At 34.0% G+C, this 26501-nt stretch overlaps 3 protein-coding genes across 7 annotated transcripts in view; 2 read left to right on the forward strand and 1 right to left on the reverse strand.

Moving 5' to 3' along the window:
* The window catches only part of LOC139484815 (heat shock 70 kDa protein 12B-like), a 17393-nt gene extending 12057 nt beyond the window's left edge, over nt 1-5336 (forward strand). For all 4 annotated transcript variants that reach the window (XM_071268799.1, XM_071268803.1, XM_071268800.1 and 1 more), the window contains exons 4-5: nt 3599-3755; nt 4134-5336. In XM_071268799.1, the coding sequence (XP_071124900.1) occupies nt 3599-3755; nt 4134-5182 (1206 nt within the window). In that variant the 3' untranslated portion in view covers nt 5183-5336. The remainder of the gene's footprint in view (nt 1-3598; nt 3756-4133) is intronic.
* A 1021-nt stretch (nt 5337-6357) lies between these two features.
* On the reverse strand, nt 6358-14884 carry LOC139484812 (heat shock 70 kDa protein 12B-like). Of its 2 annotated transcripts, none has more exons than XM_071268796.1 (5): nt 14766-14884; nt 12236-12606; nt 11651-11869; nt 9922-10078; nt 6358-7542 (listed from the first exon to the last, which is right to left on the reverse strand). In XM_071268796.1, the coding sequence occupies exons 2-5, from the start codon at nt 12554-12556 to the stop codon at nt 6491-6493; spliced, it is 1749 nt and encodes a 582-aa protein (XP_071124897.1). In that variant the 5' UTR covers nt 12557-12606; nt 14766-14884; the 3' UTR covers nt 6358-6490. The 2 variants fall into 2 exon arrangements, with proteins under 2 accessions (XP_071124897.1, XP_071124898.1); XM_071268797.1 differs by lacking the exon at nt 14766-14884 and adding an exon at nt 13391-13422 and having other exon boundaries at nt 12236-12654.
* Nucleotides 14822-22673, forward strand: LOC139484816 (heat shock 70 kDa protein 12A-like). Its single transcript, XM_071268804.1, has 5 exons — nt 14822-14951; nt 16718-17053; nt 17521-17739; nt 19519-19678; nt 21433-22673. The coding sequence occupies exons 2-5, from the start codon at nt 16736-16738 to the stop codon at nt 22473-22475; spliced, it is 1740 nt and encodes a 579-aa protein (XP_071124905.1). The 5' UTR covers nt 14822-14951; nt 16718-16735; the 3' UTR covers nt 22476-22673.
* The last annotated feature ends 3828 nt before the right edge of the window (nt 22674-26501 follow it).

A 26501-nucleotide genomic window follows, 5' to 3' on the forward strand; every position in this document is an offset into this window, starting at 1 on the left:
TTTCCAGTGCAGGTATTTGTTGACAACACATATATATATTGAAAAACCCAACCTGATATGTTCGGCATACGTGAATGATTTTCTAATTTGCTGTGAACATAATTTTATCGTGTATGTAATAATTTATAATAACACTTTTAACATTAAATTTAAGTTATAAAAGTGTAAAATGCGTGATTTTGTATCAAAAATGTATTATTGACTGAAGCACGTCATTATTTTCCCTCTGTGAGCCTCTGACAGTCTGATAGCTTTTGACTACGTCACATAGTAACCGGTGTTATGATGACGTTTTTGAGGTTCCAATTGGGGATAAAAACGTCGTATATACCCCGGCAGTTTCCTGAATATATACTGACATCTCTGTGTTGTTATCCAATCACAAACCTCGACACATTTGTAATCCGTAATATATGTTAATATCTTTGGCCAGTCAAAATATTTCGACACCTGAATGGTCAATATGTAAGGTCGGCCCAGCTTTTTAGACCGCATTGATCAATTCTTCAAACTCGTCGTGTGAGATTTTTCAGATTTGTCGAAACCTATTCCAATATTTGGAAAAATGCTTATTATCGAATTCTTGTTTATTTTTATACGACCGCACGCAAAAATTGAATTTTTTCGGTCGTATATTGGTATCACGTTGGCGTCGTCATCATGGTCGTCGTCCGTCGTCGTCGTCGTCGTCGTCCGAAGACATTTGGTTTTCACTCTAACTTTAGACAGTAAAAGTAAATAGAAATCTATGAAATTGAAACACAAGGTTTATGACCATCAAAAGAAGGTTGGGATTGAGTTTGGGTGTTTTGGTCCCAACAGTTTAGGAAATAGGGGCCAAAAAGGGCCCAAATAAGCATTTTCTTGGTTTTCGCACAATGACTTTAGTTTAAGTGAACAGAAATCTATGAAATTTTAACATAAGGTCTATGACCATAAAAAGAAGGTTGGGATTGCGTTTGGGTGTTTTGGTCCCAACAGTTTAGGAAATAGGGGCCAAAAAGGGCCCAAATAAGCATTTTCTTGGTTTTCGCACAATAACTTTAGTTTAAGTGAACAGAAATCTATGAAATTTTAACATAAGGTCTATGACCACAAAAGAAAGGTTGGGATTGATTTTGGGAGTTTTAGCCTTAACAGTTTAGGAATTAGGGGCCAAAACATGTCCCAAATATGCATTTTACTTGGTTTTTGCACAATAACTTTAGTATAAGTTAATAGAAATCTATGAAATTTTAACACAAGGTTTATGACCACAAATGGAAAGTTTGGATTGATTTATGGAGTTTTGGTCCCAACAAATTAGGGGCCAAAAGGGTCCAAAATTAAACTTTGTTTGATTTCATCAAAAAATGAATTATTGGGGTTCTTTGAAATGCCAAATCTAACTGTGTATTCAGATTCTTAATTTTTGGTCCTGTTTTCAAATTGGTCTACATTAAGGTCCAAAGGGTCCAAAATTAAACTTAGCTTGATTTTAACAAAAATTGAATTCTTGGGGTTCTTTGATATGCTGAATCTAAACATGACAGTGTACTTAGATTTTTGATTATGGGCCCAGTTTTCAAGTTGGTCCAAATCGTGGTCCAAAATTATTATATTAAGTATTGTGCAATAGCAAAAAAATTTCAATTGCACAGTATTGTGCAATAGCAAGAAATTTTCAATTGCACAGTATTGCACAATAGCAAAAAATCTTCAATTGCACAGTATTGTGCAATAAGCAAGAATTCTTCAATTGCACAGTATTGCGCAATAGTAAGAAATATCTAATTGCATAATATTGCGCAATAGCAAGAATTTTTTTATGAAATATTCTTTGAAAATTGGAGTTATCTCTCTTTGTCCAGAATAGTAGTTGAATCAACTTAAATCATTGTTTTATACAATATACAATGTATATTCACTTTTACTACCAACTAATAAATTAAAACAATCTTTACCATTCAGTGATTACAAGCACTTTTTTTTTTACATTTTAATATTTTATGATGTATTTAAATGAGTAGTTATTGTTGCAAACTCCATTAGAAATTTGAATTGAGATCAGTTTTGGAATAAGGGAAAGGGGGGTGTGAAAAAAAAAGGGGGCAATTTTTCTCATTTCAGATTTCATAAATAAAAAGAAAATTTCTTTAAACATTTTTTTTGAGAGGATTAATATCCAACAGCATAGTGAATTGCTCAAAGGCAAAAAAAAGTTTTTAAAATCATAAGAAACCTCTGACAAATTAAAAAAAATATGCATATGTTTTTTTTTTTATAACTAAATGGATAGTTTTCATTATACAACTTATGTACGTATATTTTTTTCTGAGAAAAATTCTTTAATTTGTCCACATTTAGAAGGAGTTTACTTATTTGTAAAAGCTTCCTTCCAGGAAGCAATTCGCCGACATATTTTCCGTATGCATAGTGACCTGAGCGTAACCCTCTTCGTTAAAATCCGGTGATCGCAATACGCATGGATCTGTCATTAAAATAAACAATTATCTGATTATACATGTTAAACACGTGCTCAATACCCGTGCTTTTTGTTATTTGTTTTATACAGTTACTATAAGGTGACAATCGGTAAACTTCGGCTTCAAAACACGGCATTTAATGAGCAGCCATATTTGTTAAATCATAACAGACAGAGAGAGAAAAAAAATTGACGATTATACGATTTATTTGCGTAAAAAATGAGAAAATCGTGCTCAGAGGACTAAGTTTATGATATATACATGCATTGGTTCAAGAATTGGATAAACATTATTTTTCACCACTCACTCGTTACATATGACTTTAAGGTTTATGACCCCTTCTGTAGCCATTTTTGTACGAATTTTTCAAACTTCAATTGTATCAAAACTACAGATATAATGAATAATAGAGATAGGCCATTTTGTACATACACCAAGGGGAAACTTGATGCAAAGCATTATTATTTACTGTTTCATTTCATTTAATATAAAAAGAGTACTTTGTGACAAATAAACCAAGATTTTTATAGAAAATCCACAGCCTTTAATACAGAGATTTGTGTTATAAAATTTGAAACATAGATTACTCACTTGCTTTTCTATGATGTGCTAGTGTTTAATTTTTACAAAAAGTTCAAACCAACCTGTAAATTCCAAAATACTTCGTGTTGAGTCACTAAAGTCGAGCGCAACCTAAAAGGTGTACTTGATTTGGTCCATGATATTTTTATTTGTTTTAACCAATAACTACATTGATAAACTTGTTTTAAGGAAATTAATGCTAGCACTACATGCAATAATCCTATATCTATCAGTCATCAAATTGTCAAATATGAGAGTGCTAGGATAAAGGCTGTGGATTTTCTATAAAATTTCCATATGTTTAGCATTGAATCAACACAAGGGTACATAATCCTTAAGTTCATTAGACCACATTCATTCTGTGTCAAAAACCTATGCTGTGTCAACTGCTTAATCACAATCCAAATTTAGAGCTGAATCCAGCTTGAATGTTGTGTCCATACTTGGGCCAACCGTTCCGAGTTCAACCTCTTCGGTCGTATAAAGCTGCGCCCTGTGGAGCATCTGGTTATTTTTATTCTATTATTTATTTTTCCATTTAATGCTTACAGGGGGGAATTCCCAACAGTCAGTTGATGTTGGCATTGGAACCAGAAGCTGCTTCTATCTATTGCAAACATCTTCCCGTAGAACGGTTAGCAGCTGGAGCAAAGTCTGCCCTGGGAGCGTTCTCTCCAGGGACCAAATACCTTATATTGGATGCTGGAGGTAAATTGACAATATTTAGTGGCAAACATCTGTGATATAACGGTCATGGTCAATGCTTAAAGTTTGTATTGTTTTCTGTCTATCGTTAATTACTTATATGTTTGTTTGTTTGTTTGTATCGTTTATTACTTATATGATTGTTTGTTTGTTTATTGAGTAACAATCCAATTGTATGATTTAAGACTAATAAAAATCGTATACTTATTCTTGGCTGTATTATTTAAAATGAAGTTTTAAAGATTCTAAAAGATCTAAAGATAATTCAAAGATAATAGTACATGTAATGAAACTATACCATCGTGACGATCGACAAGGTCAACCAAGTCTACATTGAAAATGTATATATTTATTTAAATGCCTTTTAACTTTCGTTTACAGGTGGAACAGTTGATATCACAGTACAGGAGGTACAAACTGATGGGACCATTAAACAACTTTATATGGCCAATGGTGGTGACTGGGGTGGAACTAAGGTTGACCAGGCGTTTGAAGAATATTTGATGGAGCTTGCAGGACCGGAGACGGTTTACAAGTTCCGTGATGAAGATAAAGCTGGCCATCTAGACTTGTGTAGAGAAATTGAAATCAAGAAGCGTCAAATTAAACCAGATCAGACATCAAAAGTTACATTTAAAGTGCCGATTACTTTAAGTGAAATATTTGAGAGAGAAAAGGGAACTGATTTTCGAGAATCGTTGGCGTCGTCAAAGAAAGTACGATGGGTTGGAGATAAACTACGGGTTGATCCAGATGTGGCCCGAGGTTTCTTTGATAACGCGTGTCAGCATATAATCCAACATTTAAATGGTATATTCGACGAGGCGAAAGTTAGAGGTACAAACACGATCCTAATGGTTGGTGGATTCTCAGAATCGCCGATGTTGAGGGATGCAGTTGAAAAGGGATTTCCTGGGAAAACTATTATCATTCCTCAGGAGTCGGGTTTAGCCGTCTTAAAAGGGGCAGTACAGTATGGATACGAACCAAGAATTATATCCACGCGTATTTGTAAAGTAACCTATGGCGTGCAAACAAATAGAAACTTTAAAAAAGGTGATCCAGAAAGTAAGAAATTCGATGCAGAAGGAACTATTAAATGTCGAGATTGTTTTAGCAAGCATGTTGAGATAGGACAGGCTGTCGATATAAACGAAGCTTTCGAAGAACACGTGTATTACCCATTATATTCCGACCAAACGGGGATGTCTGTCCCAATTTACACCTCGACAGAGAAAGATCCACGTTACACAGATGATCCGTCCTGTAGATATCTAGGGGAACTCACTGTCAATATGCCAGATACGCGAGGAGGGAAAAACCGAAAAGTATCGGTCCAACTTACCTTCGGTGGGACAGAAGTAGAAGTTAAAGCCACTAATAAGGGCACTGGAGAAGAAACAATAGCTAAACTTAATTTCCTACGCTAAATGCTTAACAACTGGTGCATTTGCAGCATAAAATGCCTTTTCAAACATTGTACATAGAACACTGTAATTATTCCTTGATTTTATTTGAAAACTTTTGATAGTTCTACTTGATGTAATTGCAAGAATAAAGGTTTTAGCTTTACATATAAGGAAATACATGTATTCCTATATTTGTATTCAACGTGTATAGTAAGTCACTCTAAATTTGAAATTCGCGTCCTTCTTTTGACCGATTAAATCCCACCTGCGAAATTCAAACGAGCAACACGATTTTGTATATTTCAAGTCCTGAGATAAAAATGGATAACTATGTCAAGATGATGATCATTTTACATATAGCCTGCAATTCTGCTCTACAGTAGAACCAAAGAAATTTTGGGTTTTCTCAGGTTTCTATGCTATAGCTTTACACACACTCACACACACACACATATTTCATTGTAAGTCGAATCTCTAGAGACGAAATAAACATCTGGCTGCTACATGTAGTTGCCTAACATAGAGGTATTAATAGTTATCAAAGATACCAGGTTTATAATTTGATACGCTAGACGCACGTTTCGTCTACACAAGACTCACCAGTGACGCTCAGATAAAAATAACTAGAAAGCCAAAAAACTTATAAAGTTAAAGAGCATTGAGGACACACAATTTCAAAAGGTTGTGCCAAATACAAATACGGTTATCTATCCCTTGGGAAAACATTCCAAGTTTTTCGAATAATTTATACTTTTGCAAATATTGAATTTGTAAAAATTACCATATAATTGATATTGTTACATGTTTTTGTTTTACTTTACAACACCACCCTTTGTTGTTGTGCTGATCAGATTATATAGTATAGCTATGTATAAATGAATATATATATTCTAATGTGAAGTACGGCGGGTAATACAGAAGCCAAACGTAGAAACCATTACTTGTATCAGTGTTTATAGTTGATGCATTGACTTTGTATGTGGCTATGGTTTCGTCATGTTCAGTCGCGACATTATACAATTTAAAGATGTCTCTTACTGTTTAACTGTACATTCTCCTTAGTATGCATTTTGTGATCATTCAGATAAAATCAAGGATAGTTGGGTGGTAATCCGGTAACAAATACATTTTACTATTCCAAGTAAATAACACCTTGCAGTTTCATAGAAGTTGACAAAATAGGAAATGCAAACAACTAAAATCAATATGCATATATTTACTATTAAGACATTACTTCAGTTAAATGATTACAATGTACATCCGAGTTCTTTGTCATAGTTTAAAATGTACAACACAACTTAAATATTCATAAACATCACAGTAATTTGCCTACCGCAGGAAATTAAGACGGGCTTTAGTTTCTTCTCCAGTTCCTGTATTCGTGGCTTTCACTTCTATTTCTGTACCTCCAAAAGTTAGCTGAACTGATACCTCACGGTCCTTTCCTTTACGAGTGTCTGGCATATGTACAGTGAGTTCTCCCAGATAGGCACATGAGGGGTCATCTGTGTACCGTGGCTTCTTATCTGTTGAGGTATAAATGGATATCAGCATACTTGTCTGTTTAGAATGCAACGGATAATACATCTTTTCTTCCGTTGCTTCATTGATATGTACAGCTTGTCCAATTTCTACATGTCTACTGAAAGAATCGTTACACCTTGCGGTTCCTTCTACCATTTTTCTTTTGCTTTCAGGATCAATACCTTCCTTGAACCTGGACATTGTCCGAACTCCATATGTGAACTTACAAACCCGCGTAGATATAATTCTTGGTTCATAACCGTATTGAACCGCTCCTTTCAATACCGCTAAACCAGCCTCGTGTGGTATAATTATATTTTTATCTGGAAAGCTTACTTCAACAGCTTTTCGAAGCATTGGAGAATCGGAAAACCCACCAACCATTAGTATTGTATTTGTTCCTCTTACTTTTTCTTCTTTAAATATGCCTTTCAAATGCTGAACAATATGTTGACAGGTTGAATCGAAAAATCCTTGCGCCAAAGCTGCATCAACACGCAGTTTGTCACCCACCCATGTTACTCGCTTAGATGAAGACACGGACTGTTTAAAATCTGTACCTTCTTCCCTTTTGAATATTTCGCTTAAAGTGCTAGGAACTCTGAATGTTACTTTCGACGTTTGGTCTGGTTGGATGTTACGCTTCTTGATTTCAAATTCTCTGCAAAGGTCCAAGTGCCCAGCTTTATCTTCATCCCGAAATTTGTAAACAGTCGCAGGTCCTGCCAGCTCCATCATGTATTCATCAAACGCCTGGTCCACTTTAGTTCCTCCCCAGTCACCCCCATTGGCCATATACAGTTGTTTAATGGATCCATCCGTTTGAACTTCCTGGACAGTAATATCAACCGTACCACCTGCGAAGAAAAACATCAATGTAGGTTTAAAAACTGGTAAATTCATAATTGAGATGCATTTCAAGCTTGGCGGACTGACAAAAAAAAATTAGTATAGCTAATCAATTCAGACCGGGTCATCTGATCATATTTTTTTTTCTAAAATTTATATTATCCGGCTAGCATAGGATATTTTCTATTTTTAAATTATCGTATCCGGCTAGCCACTTTTTACTTGGACCTGCACATTGTCAATAACACTTCTATGTGAAATGTGTTATCGAAAGGCACCAGAAGTCGTGAGTCTAAATTCGTCCATTAGAAACTCACCTGTAAAATACTGATGGATTCATCCGAGGATTATACCAGTCAATTCACTAAACGCGGAGAAGAAGACTTGATATTCTTTCCGAATTGGTTTAGGCAGTGTGTGTGGTTTTTTTTTTTTTTTTTTTATAGAAATTAAAACTTAAAACTGAATACCAATGGGTCTATGATTACACATATCATGATGCATTGACTTATAAAGATCCAAATGTTGCCAAGCACCTGTCTTACCAAAACGGAACAAATGTTGTTGACCGGACGGAGCCACAAACAACACCATGTGTTTGTGTAAATCACATCTCATTAATTGCTTGATAATGGATTTTATTATTTAAGGAATTATGTATTGAAAATTCACTTGGAAACACAACATATTTACCACCGTGACACTTCCAAAAGAGAAAACCAGAATGGTCATTGATCTATCCTATGTTTCTTTAGAATCAACCCAAAATGAGGGGCCGGGTCTACATTCATCCTTACAAGCTACGTTATATTTCCGGGTCTTCTAAGTGCTCCCATAAACCTCTTTCTCACCTATATACATCAACAATTAATGGTTTCATTGTTATTGCGAACTTTATCTACTCTAGAGGCGGTTTGAACCGGATATGGACTCAAACTATTAAAGGTCTGTTAGAGTTCATACATGTCTCTTTCCATCAAAAATAGCATAAAAGCATTGGACTTTTCAATAATGTACACAAGTATACTCAATTCCGAGCTTAAAACGTAGATCCATATGTCTTGTTTTAGGGAGATAGAAATCATACTTTGTGAAAACTACTGATTCAAGCAAAGAATACTCTAAAACAGATATAATCAAATCGCATTATTGCTTGATTTAAACTTTAAAATTTAACACATTACAGCTTGCTGTTCAGTGTATGCCAAGGCTCCTGGTTGAAAACCGTACTTTGACCTATAATGGTTTACATTTATAAATTATGACTTTGATAGAGAGTAGTCTAATTGGTACTCATACCACATATTCTTCTTATATATATGCTAATCTTCTTTTCGAATTGTTTATTTTGTTTATATGAGGTATACTTCATACAGGAGCTTAAAAATAACAAAAAGAAGCTAGTGTTATCCTTTAACTTCGCGTGTCACATCACAGACCATATCCTCTTAATTAATAATTATGACTATGTTGTAACCATCTTCATCCCATGGAACTTGTAATAGCCAATAATAAAGGATACAAAAATTACAAAATAGTCTACTTCGTATATTGACATTATCTAGAAATTGTCAATGGGGATCGTTTGACAACAAACCTTAAAAAAAGATGATTTCAGCTTTGCAATTGTGAACTGTTTTTATTTAGCAACTGCATATAGATTATATATCTCCCAGCTGATAAGATATTCAAGAACTTGTGTTACATATTATGATTCCTCTATGGAAAGTTGCTGCTTACAGGAAAACTATTAAATCAAGTGTTTCAAGTGGTGAAGTTGGAAGTAATCCTTTCAAATCGCGACCAAAATCTCCTCTTTTCTTCGAATGTAACATTCTTCATGAAGTGTGTATTTACACGAGTAAAACGACGGGGCCATATGTAGGACAGGATACGCGTAGTATGGTACCCTTCTTGGTCACTTGATATTACAACCAGGTTTTAGAGGGGCTCGTGTTGCTCAATCTAGTTTCTTGTACTTTTGTATTTTAGTCGTTTTTAATGTTTGTTTTTGTCATGGAGATGTCAGTTTATGATATTGAGTGTCCTTTAGATATATTTCGCCTCTTTTATCTTTCTTTAAACTCTAAACTTCAATATATAGGAACAAATATTATAACCATTGTTTATAACAGTTTTCAAATAGACTTCAATTAGGGGAAACTCATTCGGATATAGATGTTTTAAAACGTTCATCTTTCAAAAAGTCCATAAATAATATTAGCTGCATTTAAAAAAATCTATGTAAATTATAAGGGTGGAGAGGGTACATGTATAGTATCGTTTTTTGACGATGTTTAACTCAGTTAAAATACACTTTTTGACACGATACCTCTAGATTCCCATATTTGAGATACGCTTCATAATAAACTTTAAAGTTAACATACCCCCAGCATCAAGTATAAGATATTTTGTGCCTGGTGAGAACGCTCCCAGTGCTGATTTCCCACCAGAATCTAAACGTTCAGTAGGAAGATGTTTGCAATAGATAGAAGCAGCTTCTGGTTCCAAGGCTAACATCAACTGACTGTTGGGAATTCCTCCCTGTAAATAAAGAATATCTCAACGATTAAACTAATGATTTTGAAGAGCTTCCACCACATTGAACATGTGGATTAAACGTTATCAACTATTTAAACACACTGTACTATTATATATGTATTGTAAAGTAATGCTAGTATAATGTTACATTTTTTGAAAATAATCAATTATCCAGAAACCTCTCGCCCAATAAAAAAACACATAAAACAAACAAATGACCTTTAACAAAACCAAACTAGTATCATGGTCAATTTAGAAGAATTCTATACATTACTAGCAGTGTATATATATACATCTAACATTGTTGGGTTGATGTTTAGACGAGTTGTATATACATTATGTACACAGCCATGTATCACCATCATTGATGGCGATCCGATGGATACATCTGTTGTAGAGTTGTCACTGACTCAGACGTACTTATAAATATAATTATTTTCTGTGACTGTATATTACATTAATTTGTAGGATCCTTTACTATAGATAATTTAGCTGATCTGTAACAATAACATCTTCATGCCTTATATATCATGTACTGCAGTACGCCGCTAGATTAAAACTGACGTGGAAAGGTAACACACGGCCAGCGAAAGCTCTTTTTTTGAGAGCCCAGGTGGTCGTGTGGTCTAGCGGGACGGCTGCAGTGCAGGCGATTTGGTGTCACGATATCACAGTAGCATGGGTTCGAATCCCGGCGAGGGAAGAACCAAAAATTTGCGTAGAGTAGAGTTGTCACTGACTAGACTATATAAATATATATACAACTCGTCTAAACATCAACCCAACAATGATAGATCAGTAAATTTGCTTTCGCAAATTTTTGGTTCTTCCCTCGCCGGGATTCGAACCCATGCTACTGTGAAAAAATGCAAAAGTAGCTGATATATATATATAAACAAGTCTAAATTGAAAACTACGTTCAAACCTATGATTGCGTTGGATAAAAACCGCTATTTTTTTACGTGTGCATGTAAAACAAATTTCGTTGTAGAAGGGTCTAAATACAGCACAAACAACATTTTCCAGAAGACCAAAAAAAGTGAAAAGGTATATTTAAACAAAACGCATTTGACTAACAGGTCGAACAAGTGATGTTCTTTAACCCTGCTGACTGTAAAATAGAGTTTATAGAATCTATGAAGGCATGTTTTGATAAAATACACTCGTTATAGAACTTGAACACAATCCTAAACATGTAAGGGAGCTAAAATTGGAATTTAAAGGGGGCTTGGATGAAAAATGTTGTCCTGCATTTTAAAATTGCAATCTTTTTTTTTTATTTTTTCACTCTATTCGGTCCTGCCTCTTTTTTTTTATTAGTTTATCCTGACATTTTTTTTACATAAATTGTCATCCTGCCTTTTTATTATTCAATCAGTAATTGTGTCACCTATTATAGTTCATCTTCTTATTATATATATGATCATTCTTATAATATCGATAACCTGGAAAAGTTACCTGTTCCTGCAGCTCACACCTTACCACTCATTACATAGTTAGAACCCCTACCCCACCCAAGTCTTTGCAACTACTTATTGACAAATGGTATATTATGACAACGTATAAATTAATGACCTCCACAGCAGCTTCCCTCATGAACTGTTTGGCTGGATCTGACCAGATAGCAGGCACGGTTAGAACCCATGTGATCTCCGTCTTTTTAATCTGGATATCTCTCTTGACTATTTGTTCCATTAAATGTCCCCGTAGATAGTTGATACTTTTTGAAATGACTTTTATAGCTTCCAGATGTTTTCCTTGGTCATCTTCTATTGTAAGATTACGTGGTATCTCCTTCAAGGAAAAACAGGTATATTTTGTACTTATATTAATTGTTAAGGTGTTATACTAATCTAAATTCACTAGGTTGAAAATCTGCACGTTTTTTTTTCCATTTTGATATTGGTTTAAGGCTTTCTTATATGGTCATACTGTTTACAAAATATGAAAAACACACAATAATCTAAAAAAAGAACGATTTGAAAAAAATATTGTGGCATCTTCTCATAAGTTAAAAGGTAAAAAATAAAAAGGAAATGCAATGAAATGTGAAAAAGAAGGCAAACCAGCATCAACGTATGACTTATTATAATAAGGGTTTTAGTTTATGCGTTTTGGTCCTAGTTGGTTGACCCCTTACAGTATACATAGTTTACGTACATGATTTTTGTACAACTGCATTTTAAACCTGCTGAAAAAGTACCAACTGTGATGATCCTCACTTTCTGCAAGTGCTGTATACTTTTCCTCAGCCTCTGCTCCAAACGAATCAAAATCACCTCTGGCATTAAACAATACACATGTTGGAGTCTTCAGAGAAAGTCCTGCCTGAGAACCTAATGTCCATGTAAACCCGGATATTTTCAGAGGATCTTCTTTATAGTCACTCTTAAAGGCAAATGCATACCCAGAAAAGGTCGTACCAAAATCAATGGCCGCCACCAACAAAGAATCAGATATAGTTTCATAACTATTAGCCATCTCTTTTTTAGTTTTCAGTTTCAATTATCATCTTATGTTTTATGTCGATCCTATAAAATTGAAGGATAATATATATAAACAACAACAGATGCATCGTACTAGATATAATAGTTTGGCAAACAACGATTAATAATATTTAAATCTCTCTAATCACCAGATTTATACTTGCCATAAAACACTACGAATGCCACTTTTTGACAAAATAAGCTTATACGTTCGGAACGCTTGATTACATCCCTTAATTTTGGGGTTCATTCAGCATTTGTTTTCAATATATCTAGCTGTGGGGTTGTCTAGTCGTAACAGGGTTGTCTTATTAATACTATCTCTGTTCTGAAACAAATACAACAGCAACAACAAACAGCATATTACTTTGGGTTTTTTTTCTCATTCGTTTTTTGATGTAGGGAATCTGCATTTATACATGGATAGGTTGTGAGTTTGTCCTGGTGAAAGCTAGACAAGAAACATGTTCCGATTTGTTGTTAACGGTGTCAGTTGATTGATATTGTTGGTTGCTTAACGTCCAGTGGCAAATATTTCATGCATGTTCAGGACGAATTAACGATGTCAGACCACTGTATATATAATTCATAACTGTATCTTATAAGGATCACAACGAGGATAGTCAATATAGGTGCAAGAATTTTCTATATTATCAAACCTCTGAAGCATCCGTAATAACCCCGGTTCGTGTTGCTTATCTCTGTATTCTTACATGACGTCCTAATCATCACAAAATATGTTAAATACATGCACACAAACTTACTGTTTACATTCTCGTAATTATTTTCATTTTTATTCTGATAAAATATATATTTTTTAGGTGCTTGCATGTATTTTGTACGCTTCGACCTATAACGATACTGTATAAAATAGACTAACGTTAACGCTCAGTGTAAAATATGTAGATATTAAATGCCTAACATGTTAAAATGAGAATACACTAGCGGATCTATAGAAATATTCATAAGTGGGGGCCCACTTGAGTGCCTAAGAGGGAGCCCGCTCCAATCACGCTTCAGTGATTCCCTATATAAGCAACTAAATTTGTTCCCAAAAAGAGTGCCCCCCCCCCTAAATCCGCCTCTGGAATAGAACATGCCATGAAGGATTTTGTTCTTACAATTTATTTGTAGTGTTTTTTTGACTTTTTTCTTATGGTCATTGTGTTGATTAATTTTCTGCGACTTATGGGGTTTTACTGTCCCCTGTTATTTTATACCTATTTTTGTCTTGAATGTCGTTTTGATATCTTTATCAAAAATTAGTCCTCGACTGCTGTTGACATGGGCGGATCCTACCATTTAAAAAAAGGGAGGTTCCCAACCCAGGACAAAAAAAAGGGGGGGTCCAACTATATGTCCCAATTCAAATGCATTGATCGGCCAAAAAAAAAGGGGGGGTTCCAACCCCTGGACCCCCCCCCCCCCCCCCCAACCGGATCCCCCAATGGTTGATGATGATGAAATACAATTCAGGCTTTTGGAAATGACATTTCTTACCTACCTACCGTTTTCATCTTTAAAAAAAAGGTAATTTGATTATTTTACTTAGATGTAGGAAGATGTGGTGTGAGTGCCAATGAGACAACTCTCCATCCAAATAACAATTTTTAAAAAGTAAACCATTATAGGTCAATGTACGGCCTTTAACATGTTTAACACGGAGCCTTGGCTCACACCAATTTTAAACAACAAGCTATAAAGGGCCCCAAAATTACTAGTGTAAAACCATTCATTAATTGTTGAAAGTTTTCATAAACTACTATATTACAAACAAGTAATGATGCATAATGTCCCTGTGAAGTTTTTTTTGGCAAGGTGCGAGGGAGGAATTTTCCAGAGTAAGTTGTATAAATATGTCAAATATGATCAAATATGACTTTCTGGGAAGTGTCTACTTTCAGTTTCAGTTTCAACTTCATTATAAATCTATTATTACATATGCATTTAACATGGTTAAACAACTGCATTTTTTTTACATTCAATAAAAATATGTGTCACTACGAAATGATGTGTAGAAATTTTATCATAGTGATGACATTATAGTCACATACATATAAAACCATCATGGGTTAACATTACCTTTGATTATATTATTTTGTTTTTAATCAGCAGCTCTTCAAATATATTCAGATATATTCGATATTGAAAACCAATGTATTCAGAAATTATGTTCAGAAATGAGATATCTTAAAATACCTTACCGTTTTATTTTACGGAGCAGATTCAATGCGTCAATACACACTATATAACTCTCTATTGTATTTCTGATAAGACACCAGTATTTTTTTTAGATCAATGACGTTTGTATCACGTGAACAATTAGCTTCCTTGTTGTTGATTTGGTGACAACCCAAAAATACACAAGATTCCAGCCCCCTGAAATACAGGTATATACTGATTGATATAGTTTGAAATCTACATAATTCAAATAGTCGCTAAAATGTGTTTAAACACATGTAATAATATGACAAAGCAACTTTTTTTTTAATATCGAAAGTTATAAATGTATGCGTCATTCATTCCAATAAAAAGAAGGTTAAACTGTCTGTATTTACAAATTTTCACAGGTTCATCATTTTTGCAGTCAGGAGAGTTTTACTTATGCATTTTTGTTTACAAACGAATACAAGTCGATTATTAGAAACCAAATAATTATAAGACTTTTTTTGTGATTTGAAAGAAGTAAGCGCTTTTAGATAATCCATTTCCCATGTTTCCATAGTAAACAACACTTCAATCCGAATGTATTGTTTTTAATATAACTAGTCATATTAGGTTTTTTAACGGCGAAGTCTAGACTGAATTTTCTAAATATTTCTGAATATGCATTGCAATATCCTTTCTTTTGTTATATGTATTTCCAAGGATCTTAACTGGTATTACACCAGAAATGACAATTATTTATTTCACACACATACATGTATATATATATACAAAGTATATAGTAATGCAAGAGACTTCTTTGCAGTTTACTTACATCCAGGGATTGAAAGTCTGCCCTATATATAGGAGTTTTCTTTTTGTTCTAAAAAAATAATAAATAAAGTATTAGATGATTATTCATTGTTTTAATTTAGTTTATTTTATTGAAAATGATTTTTAAATCGCTTTTAATAAAGAAAAATAAACCAAAAAAATTTACGTTTTTTTGATTGAGTTAATAAAGCCTTTCAATTGATATTTTATCGTGTGGTTTTCTATGTTGTGATGTTATGCTATTGTTTCAGAAAAAGGAAGGAGGTTTGGTACCATTAAAACGTTTAATCCCGCTGCAAATGTTTGCACCTGTCCTAAGTCAGGAATCTGATGTACAGTAGTTGTCTTTGTTTATGTTATTTATACGTGTTTCTCGTTTCTCGTTTTTTATATAGATAGGTTTTCCCGTTTGAATGGTTTTACACTAGTAATTCTGGGGCCCTTTATAGTTTTTTGTTCGGTGTGAGACAAGGCTCCGTATTGAAGGCCGTACATTGACCTATAATGGTTTACTTTTATAAATTGTTATTTGGATGGAGAGTTGTCTCATTGGCACTATCACCACATCTTCCGATATCTAAAAATAAAAAAAATAAAAAAAAGAAACTTTAAAATTCATAATATAATGTTCAAGGAAAATTATAAAACAGTAAAAATCACTTAAGTACTCAAACGACTGTGGCGTTTGTATTAACGTAATATTGCTGACTATTATCTTGAAAATAAAATTCGAATTATAACAATTAATGCATTATACAGAAAATTGAAACAACATATTTAATTCGTCATTTTATTTGTTAAGACAATATCACAATTTTAATTTGAATAATTTCATCTAATGTTAACGCATGCATAATGCAATATGGATATGTTTAGAATTTCAACAAAAAATATTTTCTAGCATTTCTAAATAACTTCGATTGAATCATCGTACAAAATTCTTCATTTTTTTATTTTTTTTTTAACATTTCTCAATATGTATGACTTTTAAAAGTCATCTTTTATTGTATAATGCTGGATAGAAGCCATGAAATTAAAATATTTGATTGATATTATTGCATGTGTCGTTTGTGTGGATATTTTATGAACTTTGTGATTTGTGTTGATTCATGCTCTTTATGGGCCCTTAAATTATGAATAAAGCTTTTTGATATGGTTTGATTTCATTTGATTGTAGACGTAGCAGTACACTGGTATGGCCGCTGGTGAAACAATCTCGGAGTCTCTGTTCGTAGCAGCTATAGACTTCGGTACAACGTTTTCTGGGTATGCTTTTGGAAATAGAAATGATTACAAAGATGATCCCTCCAAAGTAGCCGGTTGTCACTGGAGTATGGGTTCACAACCGGGGCTCTCCCTCAAGACACCGTCATGTATTTTGTTTGACCCTGAACAAAACTTTGATTCCTTCGGTGGAGAAGCAGAAGATAAATACACAGAACTAGCACAAGAGGAAGAACATGGTGACTGGTATTTTTTCAGAAGATTCAAAATGCAGCTTTATGGCAAAGAGGTATTTTGTACTTATGTATACACAAATGTAGTAGCTTATTCTGCTACATGGAGACATATTTTAACTGAAGGCGGATGTAATTATGTTTTTTGTTATTTTGTTCTTGAAACATACAGGTTAAATGATTCAGTTAAATAAACTTGAAACATACAGTTCAATTAAATAAATGCCGAATAAAAAATAGAAATTGTTCAACTAATCCGAATTGTGTTTGTTATATACTAGTACATGCAATAATACTGATCTGTCTATCCTCTGTCCTCAGCAGTAATGAAAGTTCCATGTTTCATATGCAAATATTTACAATGATAGCATACAACGTGTAGGTTGACAAACTGCAGATGGTAACACTTAAAGTGCGTCGTACTTCATTATTTAACAGATACTACTGTTTGTAAGTAAAATTTCAATTGAAATGTTAATTAATCGAAACAGCAATTATACAGAATATCTTATTATGTATGCAGGAATTATCAAAAGACTTCATGTTGGAAGGAGAAAATGGTTTACAAATGCCAGCCATAAAAGTGTTTGCAGAAAGCATCAAATTCCTGCGAACACACTTTGAGGACCATATAAAGAATAAAGTCGATGCAATCAAACCACGTGATGTAGAATGGGTGTTGACCGTACCAGCCATCTGGCCAGATCCAGCTAAAAAGTTCATGAAGGAAGCTGCTAATGCTGTATGTATTCGGTTCTATTTTATAAGATAAATTGGTTTTTTTTTCAAACTGTTCGATATAAACATGTCAGATATAAAGCTAAAGATTAATGTCAACCACAATGAGGTCTTTGATTTTTAAACTATAAATATGATATTATGATGAGGTTCAAGGTCCGACTTTCAAAAATTATAAAGACATGACTGTCCATGTGTACATAGGTCTTTCATGTCTTTATTTTCAGTTTCCTTGTTGCAAGGTAAACTGATTTTAAGTGAAACTTTGATTGAATTGCATAGTGTAAGAATGTACACCAAAAGCAACAATGACGGTCTGTTTTACGTTGATACGATTTTTCAGAGTGAAATGAGCGTTTTCTACGATATCAATGTCCGTCTCATTCATTGCTGTCGTAACTCATCATCAAACGTTGTACTTGTCATAGGCAACATGATGGTGTTTAAACGTTGTACTTGTCACAAACAAAACGAATAGGTGTTTAAAAGTTTAACTTGTATAGGAAACACGATGGGTGTTCAAACGTTTAACTTGGTATAGGCAACACGATGGGTGTTCAAACGTTTAACTTGTCTATAAACGTTGTAATTGTCAAAGGCAACTCGATAGGTATTTAAACGTTGTACTTGTCACAGGCAATACAATTGGTGTTTAAAAGTTTAACTTGGTATATGCAACACGATGGCTGTTTAAACGTTTGACTTGGTATAAGCAACACGATGGGTGTTCAAACGTTTAACTTGGTATTTGCAACACGATGGCTGTTTAAACGTTTGACTTGGTATAAGCAACACGATGGGTGTTTAAACGTTTAACTTGATATAGGCAACACAATGGGTGTTTGAACGTTTAACTTGGTATTTGCAACACAATGGGTGTTTGAACGTTTAACTTGGTATAAGCAACACGATGGGTGTTTAAACTTTTAACTTGGTATTTGCAACACAATGGGTGTTTGAACGTTTAACTTGGTATAAGCAACACAATGGGTGTTTGAACGTTTAACTTGGTATTTGCAACACAATGGGTGTTTGAACGTTTGACTTGGTATATGCAACACAATGGGTGTTCAAACGTTTGACTTGGTATAGGCAACACAATGGGTGTTTAAAAGTTTGACTTGGTATAGGCTACACGATGGGTGTTTAAAAGTTTAACTTGGTATATGCAACACGATGGCTGTTTAAATGTTTAACTTGTTATAGGCAACACGATGGGTGTTCAAACGTTTGACTTGATATAAGCAACACGATGGGTGTTCAAACGTTTAACTTGGTATAAGCAATACGATGGGTGTTTAAACGTTTGACTTGGTATAGGCAACACAATGGGTGTTTGAACGTTTAACTTGGTATTTGCAACACAATGGGTGTTTGAACGTTTAACTTGGTATAGGCAACACGATGGGTGTTCAAACGTTTAACTTGGTATAAGCAACACGATGGGTGTTTAAACTTTTAAAACTTGGTATAGGCAACGCGATGGGTGTTCAAACGTTTGACTTGGTATAAGCAACACGATGGGTGTTTAAAAGTTTGACTTGGTATAGGCAATACGATGGGTGTTTAAACGTTTGACTTGGTATAGGCAACACAATGGGTGTTTGAACGTTTAACTTGGTATAGGCAACATGATAAAAAAAAAACAATATTCTAATACAGTAATATAACACCTCTATTGGTTCTGTTGGAATAATGAATTTACCATGAATTGAATTGTGAACGTGTGTTTATTTGAATTTTTCCCATAATCTTGAAATAAGTAGATCATTTTTTTTGTCAGGGAGGTATACCCAACAGTCGTCTAATCTTGGCGTTAGAACCAGAAGCTGCATCCATCTACTGTAAAAACCTACCTGTCGACAGAACACTTTCTAGTGGTGGAAGATCTACCCTAGATGCGTTTGCTCCGGGGACACAGTATCTTATACTGGATGCAGGAGGTAAATGAATGTATCTAACGAACTGTTAACAACATATACATATCGAATTAGACTATTAACAACATGTGTCTAACCAACCACTAAAAAAGTATCTACCGAAACATTAATACTTCATCTTCCGATTACAGGAAAGACTCCGTTGTCGTAGTGTGGAATATCCCTTTATGTTTATGAAAATGGAAGTCGAAAATTGTAGTATAAAATATGATAATTGCCAATGACAATTAAAATAGAATTAGTTGTAGCTTAATGTTAAACATATTCAAATAATATACAATGGCTAATATACAATAGTTAATTAGCCAGATAGTATACGTCAAATGTTATGGTAGATATACCACCTTTAAAGTATTCTAGGGAGGGTGACATACAAATTGCCTCCGGGATATCATTCCAAGCTGCAATAGTGCGTGGAAAAAGATGACTTATAATAGTCCTTACTTATATTATATATATAATGTTTATGACGAAAATTATGTTGTCACCATTCACAACATGTATCTATCGAACCATTACCAACATATACAAATATTAAATCACATACGTTTTACATAAATTATTTTTTTGGGCCAATTTCTCTGATTAACTAACATACTCCGGAGAGTATATAGTCTTCCAGATACAAATTGAATCATTTATGGTCAAAGATGTCCTTGATTTCAAACATTTTTAAATTGTTGCAGAAATGCTTATACTGTCAAACCTGCTTAAGAGATCACCTGTATTAAGCTAACACCTGTGTTATGAGTCGAGACCATTGAATTTATGTCCCTCTGTAGTGCATTTCATATAGATTGAATCTGTATTAAAAGACCGCCTGTCTTATAAGACCACCTTTTTGCTCTCCACTGAGTTGTCCCTTAAAATATGTTTCAACTTTTGAACATTTTTTGAAACTTTGCAAATATAGATACTTCATGAAACGGTTCCAATTTTAGTGTCATACATGTATACCTGTTTTGACAATTAATGTCTTTTTAGAGATATTCGAGACCAAACAAACTTTAAACAAATGATACAAACCGAAAAGGGCAAAACGTACTTTAATACCCAATCACAGACGATGAATCAGAAGCACAAGGGGGATACAATTCTTAATTCTGAATAATATCCTAAACTTTAAAACCAGAATTTTTTTTTTTTATGTTAGTCCCGAAGTAATGACTCGCATTCCACCTGTAGATGTATCTTATTGGGGATACTAACATATAAAATGGACCAATTTTACTGTACCCGATTTTCAATTATGATCGAGACCAAAACCAAATGTATACAAAAAGAACTGATATTACCGAACAGACAATTACATTTAGGCCGTTAGTTTCTCGTTTGTATTGTTTTACATTTGTCATTCTGTGGCCTCTTATAGCTGACTATGCGGTATTGGTTATGTTCATTGTTGAAAGGCCGTACGATGACCTATAGTTGTGACTTTCTGGGTCATTTTGGTCTTTTGTGGTGAGTGGCCTCCTCTGCAATCATCCACATCTTCTTGGTTTTTTATATTATATTATAAAAACTATTATAGCCAAACTCAGAGAAGGTATCCGTGCTTTATAAAATTGCAGAAATAAATTTTATTCATAATGTTTTATCAACTTTTCATTTGCCCTTCTGATCAGTGAGTAAAATAAATGCATTGGAAATGTGCCACATGTTTTTTTCTTTGTCAAAACTAACGTAGTAACAGAAAACCGCGATTCTTACAAATCACACACAATAATCAAATAATGTTCATTACTGTTTAATTTTAGGTGGCACGGTTGATATTACTGTACAGGAAATAAAAGACGATGGCGACATCAAACAGATCTACATGGCCAATGGTGGAGATTGGGGCGGAACTAAAGTCGATGAAGCATTTGACGAATTCCTGACGGAGATTGTTGGATCAGATACGGTGGACAAATTCCGGAAGGATGATAAAGTCGATTATCTAGGCTTGTGTAGGGAATTTGAAGTGAAAAAGCGAAGCATTCGCCCAGACAGCACAGCTAAATTAACAATTCGAATGCCGTTAAGTTTAAGTGAAAGATTTCAAGAAGTGAAAGGAGTTTCGCTGAAAAGTTCCTTCAAATCAAACAAATCAATGTCATGGGTGGGTGATAAATTACGTGTCGATCCCGACACTGCTAACAAATTCTTTGAAGAACCATGCCAACGAATTGTTGACCATCTGAAGGATTTATTCCAGAAAGGAGCAGTTGTGGACACAGACATTATTTTAATGGTTGGTGGTTTTTCTGAATCACCAGTACTGCAGGCAGCAATAAAATCGGCATTTCAAAGTAAAACTGTGATAATACCAGAAGATGCAGGTCTTGCTGTGCTCAAAGGTGCAGTTCAGTTCGGATTTAATCCAAAGGTTATCAGTCCTAGAATCATTCGATACACTTTTGGATTCGGTACAAATATGCAGTTCCGTCCACATACTGACCCAGAAGATAAGAAACATTTTACTAATAATAAGATGTATTGCCGGGATAGATTTGGAAAGCATGTTGCGAGAGGAGAACCGATGGAATCAGAGGAGGTAACCAATAAGAAAACATACAATCCTTTAAAAGAAACCCAAAATAAAATAGAACTTCCTATCTATTCGTCTCGTTCTGAAGATCCACAATACGTGGATGAAGAAGACTGTATGTATATCGGGAAATTTGAGGTAGATTTGTCGGATGTACGTGGTTCTGATCGGGAAGTCGAGATCGGGATGAGATTTGGTGGAACTGATCTTGCTGTTGAAGCAATTGTCAAATCAACAGGACAAAAAATTGAAGCAAATTTCAGCTTCTAGTATTAATGACTGATTAAATCTAAGTGAAGTTTTGTTTGTATCTAAGTTATATCAAAGATCATTGGCCAGCTTATAAAGTGCCATATTCATTGTAAAGATCGTTTTTGAGACAGTTTCATTGTACAGAATATAGTAGAGTATGTTATACTTGTTACATGTCACTACGCGTGAATTTAATAAAAAAACATTATAACTATAGTTTTAGATTCATTACTGTTCAAAGGGCTTTTACATTTTTTCTAGCTGTTTTATTGACTTCAACAAACTTTTTTTAGGCATAAATAGTTGGTCATTGGTTGTCCTTTTTTTATGTTTCTACCTCTTCGAGACTTGTTCTACTTGGTACTTTAAAGTTATACACCAAAGGTTCACGTGTCCTTTGCTGGTTTCAAATATTTCCTGCCTCAGTATAAACACGTGTTCCTTGGTTCATACCAGGTACAGATGTTCTATGTTGGTTTTTGAGCCGATGTTTCACTAACCTATAGGTGTTCTTTTGTAGGGTTTAAAGCCCTTGCGTGCATATCTTTGTAAGTGAGTAGTTCGATAAGCATACCTGCAAAACAAGCAGCAGTAAAAGTATATTTCTTATTCATTTGAACACAATTAAGCTAATAAGAAACAAATAAGTAAACGTGTATATAACCATTTGAAGTTGCTTGTGAAATACCAATTGTATATTAAAATCATGCAGTAATTTTAACGATTGTTTTGTTAAAATATTGATCTGTAGTAAACAAGATTATTGGTAATTTTACATTCCTAAGTTGTAAAATGGTATAGAATTGTTAACCTCTTAAATATTTTTTAATTGCATTTAACCGGAACCAATGCCAACAATTATAAGGTACTCTTTAGCCTTCAACTATGAGAAAAATTCCATACCGTATAGCAAGCCATAAAAGGCATAAGCATAACAAACAATTCAAAGGGGAGATAAACCAACGGTCTAAATTATGCTGAAATAACGAAGTGATACAATAAGGTTTGTCCACTTTTGAAGGTTATTTTGTGACTTATAGCTGCTTACGTGTATGGCCTGTGGTCTCTGGTGGATAGTTATCTCTCCATCTCCTTATTTGTCGTTCGCTGCAACTTAAGTTAAGAGGTATAATTCGTTAGCAGGTATGAGGTAACAGGAGCGGATCCAGAAATTTAAAAAAGGGGGTCCTAACCCAGGATAAAGGGGAAGGGGTCCAACTATATGTCCCCATTCAAATGCATTGATCGTCCCCCCCCCCCAAAAAAAAGTGGGGGTTCAACCCCCCTTTTTTTATCCGCCACTAGGTAAACACGACCAATCAAATAATTCAATTATATATGTTGTGTACAAGATGTAAGTTTGTACAGTCTTTTTGTACAAGTTATAAGTTTTTGACACCTACCTTCTTGCAACGTGTTATAGAAGTTTATCCTCTCAAATGTATCAGTTTAATGTCTTTAATTCAAACTCATATACTTCAATTTAACATTAAGTGCTATTCTCATTGTCCTGAACCTGGAAATTAGGATACCTGAATGGTTTAAATTCTTATTTTCTTTTTCTCCGTATACCAAAAACATATCAATAAAAATCCGTTTGTGTCCTTGTAAAGTCTTTTGTATCAATGTTCAATATTAGAGTGTATTATAATAGTTGTGGAAATAAGACAGAAACATGCGAAATAAAAGACTGTGTGATTGCATCATTCAATTATGTTAAGCGGTTCATAAAAACACTGATAACTTGTATATAAGAAAAATAACATTACAACTTGTACACAACAATCCTGGTCCTTTTGTATTCCACATATAACATACAATAACCATTAATGTCACCTGTTACCTAATCTGTAAGTTCCGTCTCTTTCAGGTGCACCACCAAATGGTGTATTTGGGACTATATATGTGTCATATTCAAAACAGAACTTTGGATTCAAACTACTTAATTCAATCATTGTCACCTGTAGTATCCAGTTGTAGTAAGAAAACCATGCAGGACGGGTTCAAAATTTTTAATTTTAAATTTTTAAAGAAGAAAGCCTCAAATCCCTTTGAGGTACAACTTAAGAGAGATCCATATACTTTCATAAAAGTTATTTTCCGGAAACTACAAAAAGGCTTGTTTTGGCCCCCTTTTTGGTCCCCAATTCCTCAACTGTTGGTACCACAATCCCAAAAATCAATTCCAACTTTCCTTTTGTGGTAATGAACCTTCTTGTAAAATTGCAAGGAGATCCATTCACTTTTAACTAAACTCATAGCATTATACGAACCCCAAAAAAATGTTGCGGTCGTATAAAAATCCAGGTTATAAGTAAGGTGTACTAGGTAAAAGTAGTAGTAGTAAATATAACGACAAACACCGCCTGAAAGGAGATAATATATTATAGCACATGATTTGCTTAAAGATGTACTTAGGTGATCTAAGGTAAAATTAAATAAATCAAGAAATCAAAATTAATACTTTAAGCTGGAAGAGTATTAGTTAAGTCTTAGAAACAAAATAAGCTAAAAATATTGATAAGTCATGGAGCTCCTTTTCGAGATATTTTATCTTATATTTGCAATGGTTTTACTTGGGTCTCAAGTTAAAGGAAAGAAAATCAAGAATCTGTTTAAATTTTGTGAAATGAGCTTTAATGAGCTATTAAGCCTTATGTTAAGAGATAAATAGGTGTTATGGAGCAAATTATTTTACCTTGTATCGTATGGAAAAACACATAGGAGTCCGAACATTTGACACTTATTCCAAAACCTCACCTAAGTACTTAGTTAAGCTTTTTAAATAAGTGTCAAATGACCTAGATACGACAACTGTTCAAACTCCTCCCTCTGAAAATCACGTTACCAGTTGTTTGCTGATTTACAAACAAAAACAAAAGGAGGTTCACAGACGACACAAAGGTGAACAACCAGATAAAATTTCTAATTTTTTTTATGATACCTATCAATTAATAATGTACATCTCATTAGGGACTTTCATTTGCTTTTTTTCATTTTCCTATTACACGTATCTTCTGTTATGTGTTTTTTGGCATTTTTTGGGTGTTTTTTTTCGTCTCTCTATATGTATATATTTCTTAGTAACTCAGTCAACCATGTTCGTCAAAGTTTCATATAATTACTCGCCAAAACGTAATACTAAAAATAAATTAAGGACTGAAAGTATATATACATAATATTTATGTTATATGAATTTAAGGCGCAATTACAGCATAAGCAAGCCGCCTACCAACACCAAGAACAACAAAATTTACACTTATACACATCGGACATAGAAATAACCTTAACTAATCAGAATCGAAGTAATTGATGCAAGCTATATTTCATTGTAGTTTTAAAATGGGTAGGCATTATATTCGTGTTATTTTAACCCTCACTATCGCTCGGATAAAATACTTACCAATATAATGCCTACCCATGTTAAAACTACACTAAAGTATAGCTTGCATATGATCAATTATTTCTTAGGTGTTTTCCCGGACTAGAATATTGATCGAGACACATCCATCTGATTTAGTATAACGACTTCTTAAGCAATCAATCAATCAGTAACAGTCGTGAGAAGAAACAATGAATATAGAAGTTTCCAGTACCAATGTAATACAACGAGTTGTGCTCTTTGTTGCAGAAAGTGGATAGATTTATGTAGATACATTAATGGTGTGCATATGGTCAGGATTTAGATTTTTATTGATATAATTTTGCTCTTTTGTGATATAGGTGAACTTTGTCATTTTTTTGTAGTTTATACTTGTATATATAAGGGGTTCATAGCGTTTCCGGATAAGTCCTCATACAGCGAACAATAGACCAATGTGCTCTCATGTCCAACTTTGTGTATTTTAAATCATCACTTTGCATCAGCGGGGGCATCATTTGTGTCTCCCGGACACAATAATGTCTCAAAGAAAGTCATACATTGAATTTGTTGTAATAGATTTTCAGAGTGGCGTGCGAGGGGCATCACATACTCTAGTTTTTATGAATTCTTCTGCCGATTCAGGAACTGGAATTCGATTAAGAGTTTAGATAGAAATGTTT

This window comes from Mytilus edulis, chromosome 8, assembly GCF_963676685.1.
Source record: "Mytilus edulis chromosome 8, xbMytEdul2.2, whole genome shotgun sequence".
Lineage (NCBI taxonomy): Eukaryota > Metazoa > Mollusca > Bivalvia > Mytilida > Mytilidae > Mytilus > Mytilus edulis.

Coding starts and splice junctions, on each gene's coding strand:
- LOC139484812 (XM_071268796.1), bottom strand. CDS start 12,556: ATGGCTAATAGTTATGAAACTATATCTGATTCTTTGTTGGTGGCGGCC. Junction 10,079..11,650: donor TGAGGGAAGCTGCTGTGGAG/GTCATTAATTTA, acceptor CTTTATTTACAG/GGAGGAATTCCCAACAGTCA. Junction 7,543..9,921: donor TCTTATACTTGATGCTGGGG/GTATGTTAACTT, acceptor TTTTCTTCGCAG/GTGGTACGGTTGATATTACT.
- LOC139484816 (XM_071268804.1), top strand. CDS start 16,736: ATGGCCGCTGGTGAAACAATCTCGGAGTCTCTGTTCGTAGCAGCTATA. Junction 17,054..17,520: donor TGCAGCTTTATGGCAAAGAG/GTATTTTGTACT, acceptor TTATGTATGCAG/GAATTATCAAAAGACTTCAT. Junction 17,740..19,518: donor TGAAGGAAGCTGCTAATGCT/GTATGTATTCGG, acceptor TTTTTTTGTCAG/GGAGGTATACCCAACAGTCG.